General features: G+C 37.7%; 1 protein-coding gene across 1 annotated transcript in view; it reads right to left on the reverse strand.

Moving 5' to 3' along the window:
- The window catches only part of LOC109830403 (cell division protein FtsZ homolog 2-1, chloroplastic-like), a 9810-nt gene extending 6498 nt beyond the window's left edge, over positions 1 to 3312 (reverse strand). Inside the window, 4 exon segments of the mRNA XM_020397660.1 lie at positions 1 to 41; positions 1541 to 1840; positions 2098 to 2886; positions 3103 to 3312. The exon segment at positions 1 to 41 is cut by the window's left edge and continues 59 nt beyond it. Coding sequence (XP_020253249.1) covers positions 1 to 41; positions 1541 to 1840; positions 2098 to 2739 — 983 coding nt within the window. The 5' untranslated portion in view covers positions 2740 to 2886; positions 3103 to 3312.

Consider the following 3652-nt stretch of genomic DNA (forward strand, 5'->3'; position numbering starts at 1 on the left):
GCTCGCACATCAGCAAAATCAACATTAACCAGTCCTGGCACCTGAAATAAATGTAAGCTGCTGATCATATAGAAAATACTCTAAGCAACTAGGAAACAAATGAATTAAAGGTTTTTCCACTTTAACATAATAGTAAAGCATATTGTGATTATGGGTAATCTCGCGCACAAAAAATAATTTAAGATAATCAAGGAACACTAATCAAAAGAAACCCAGCAGATCTAATTCTTGTGTCACTAACGGAGATCTGAAGGAACAAGTTTTAAATTCATAATTGTTAAATGTCATAAATCAATATTAGTGGGAATCCCACTATGAGATTATAGGCCTTTCAAGGTCTCTTCTGTACCCAAAAAAAAATCAAAATTTCCATGATTTCCAAGCATTCTTCTGTTTTATATAGGCCCAATTGATTGAGTCAAACAATGGTCTGGTTCAAGATTCATGGACTTAAGGCATGCTGAACACTATTACAGGTACAAATAACTATGGAGGGTCACATAAAGAATGGTGGATCACGTAAGAGATCATATTTTTATTAAATGTCGAGTTGGACAGGGTTCTTCAAATATGGTGCCAGAGAAATCACCACGGTAGGTGCCCATAATAAATGCGCGTAAAGAGACACTGAAACAGCTTTGGCAAGGAAGAGGTTCAGCATACTGTAAACTGGTTAACTTAAATTGTCTCTTTGACGCTGTGTTGGACATACTTGAAGCACAAGCCTTTCATTTTCAAATATACAGTATAAGAGGGGTAACATATTTGTGTTCATACTTTATGAAAAAATGAATCTCAATTTTCTTCAAATGATATCTCCCCTTTTACAGTGGTAAGCCATAGCTGATCAGCGGTTGCTAGTGACTTTCACCAGGAGCTGAGATCCCATACAAATTTTCTAGCAATGTATAACTTATGAAACCAAAATAAAGTTAATGTGATAAAACAATGTGGACTTTTGTCATACTTCACAAGATTAGATTCTTCATATTAGCTGCCACCAAGGCCTACTACTTAAGATTGACTGATAAACATACATCGGAATATTTAAGATTAATCATCTAAGATATAAAACACATCATCGTGGGTCTCATTCCCGTCAAAATGGATCAAGAAAGCTCCAGAAAAAGATTGCCCAAATTGATACATGCACCAGAAACCTGACATAACACCTCTCCCTTTCTTCCAATTCTAGACTGAGAACCCGAGAGATTACTATAAATATTATGAGAATCAGTCAACAGAAAAGGAGAAAGCCTGCATACTTTACAGAATATTAAACTGGAGTTGATTAACTGTGTCCCCTAAATGATAAGTAGAGAACATAAAACATGCTGTAAATGACTGTCAATGAGCTACAAGCAATAGGACTACAAAAAAGAACCACACAGAATTTGTAAGGAAAGTATAAAGCTATGGACATGCTTAGGAGTCAATTAACTTCAAAAGTGTAAATAAACTGACACTACAGAGACATAATTAGAAACCTCAAACATCTACAACATGACCATACATAACAGATTTCTCAAATGTTTCATACCGTGATTATATCGGAGATACCACGAACACCTTGCCGTAGTATATCATCAGCCAAGTTAAATGCTTCAGTCACAGGTGTATTCGGGGAAACAGCAGTCAACAACTTGTCATTTGGAATGACAATAAGAGTATCTACGCTGTTTCTTAAGGCTGCAACCCCTTCTTGTGCCTGAACTGCTCTTTTTCGTCCTTCAAATGAGAATGGGGTTGTTACAATGCCTACAGTCAGTATACCCATTGATTTTGCTATCTCAGCGATCACAGGAGCAGCACCCGTTCCAGTTCCCCCACCCATTCCGGCCTGCATATAATGTGCATTCATAAATATGACAATAACACTACACGCTGCATTTTTGTAACCTGTGTAATTTTTTATGAGCATGGATTAGCAAATAAGACCTCAATTACCAGTTCTGCCAATTAGTATGGGTATGACAGCACAAAACATAAAATACTAACAAAAGACTATGACTAACGTGATACTTAACAGTCTCTACACACATATATGGGCACGTAAATCTATAAAACAAAGATATGTATGCACATATATAAGCTTACCGTCACAAATACCATATCAGAGCCATATAATGCCTCCTCAATTATCTCTTTACTTTCCTTGGCAGCATTCATACCAATATCCGGGCTCCCACCAGCACCAAGACCCCTCGTTAGATCCTTACCGATTTGCAATCGGTGCTCAGGATCGACAGGTGACATCTTCATAGCTTGAACATCAGTATTAACAATCCAAAACTCAATGCTCTTCATGGAACACTCAATCATTCTATTAACAGCATTAGAACCCCCACCACCAACACCCACGACTTTAATCTTGGCAGCATTATAATCACTTGGAATAGAAGATTCATCAAAGTCTTCGATGATTTTGCTCCCTGGATTTCCTTTCCTAGGCTCAAGGACTGTACTATTGCCCTCTCCTCGTAGCAATGAAATTTCAGGGTGTACATTCAAGAAAGGGTCCTTACTATTATACGAGTTGATGTGAGAGTTGGTTGAGCATCTAAACTGAGGATAGCTTGAATTAGTTCTCTGCCCATTACATTCACTAAAAAGCTTAAGTGACCTATTTTTGTCAACGTGACTCGATGAAAGTGCATTTCCTCCACAAACTGCTGATAATCGAATTGAAGTTCTACAATCAAATCGCGTAAGAGAAGGAAAATGTGTTGCCATCGCCATATAGCTATTTCAATTACTATTTAGAGCTTCAAAACCCTAAATTTCCAGGTACTCACTGTTCAACTGCAAGATGCCCAATCAATCAACAATCACAATCAAACTAAGAAAGACCGATGCACCCAATTTAATCCACGACTGCAGGTTAACCTGAAATGCAAAGGAGATCACAATTCAATCCATAAAGTTCAAGAAAAAAAAACCTAAATGTCCAATTAACCTATAAATTCCAATCGAACAAAACCCAAAGCTGATAATGAGTCAGAAAACCAAAATTTTGAGCTAACGACATCAAACAGCTTGAATTCAAACGCTAATAGACATAAATTATTGAAAAAGAAAAGATAAAAGGACAAATTAGGGCACCTTCGAGATTCGAGCAGTAGCATTCTCACTTCAGCTTCGTCAAAAATTTGGCCCCTTTTTCTTTTTCCACCTTTTTTGTGTGAAGTTTGGAGTTTCAGTCCTTACCATCGACGGGATTTAGGGTTTAAGCGACTGGTACGGACTCAACAAGATCCAACCCGCTTCCGATCCGAACCAGACCAGAGGGAAGGGAGGGTATTTCGGGGATTTTCAATTTAGGAGCTGTTTGGTTGGTTTGCTAAAAATCTAAGAAAAGGAAAATGTTACATGCAAGTCAATAAAATTATTTTCATCCATTTTTATCCCTAAAATTCACCACAATATTTAATAAAATATTATTTTCACCCTACAACTTCAGAAAATACCTAAGTCAGGGCTTTGCAAGGTATTACTCCACGAGGACCGGAATTGAGGCCCATCTTACAGGCCCATTAAAGTTACTTAACGCCTACTGTACAGTGGCACGTATTCGTCCATTGACCTAGCAGTGGTTATCATCCGATGCAGCATTAATGTGAGGCCGAATCGCAGAAAACTCCCCTTGACTTTG

This window comes from Asparagus officinalis, chromosome 2 (genome assembly GCF_001876935.1).
Source record: "Asparagus officinalis chromosome 2, Aspof.V1, whole genome shotgun sequence".
Classification (NCBI taxonomy): domain Eukaryota; kingdom Viridiplantae; phylum Streptophyta; class Magnoliopsida; order Asparagales; family Asparagaceae; genus Asparagus; species Asparagus officinalis.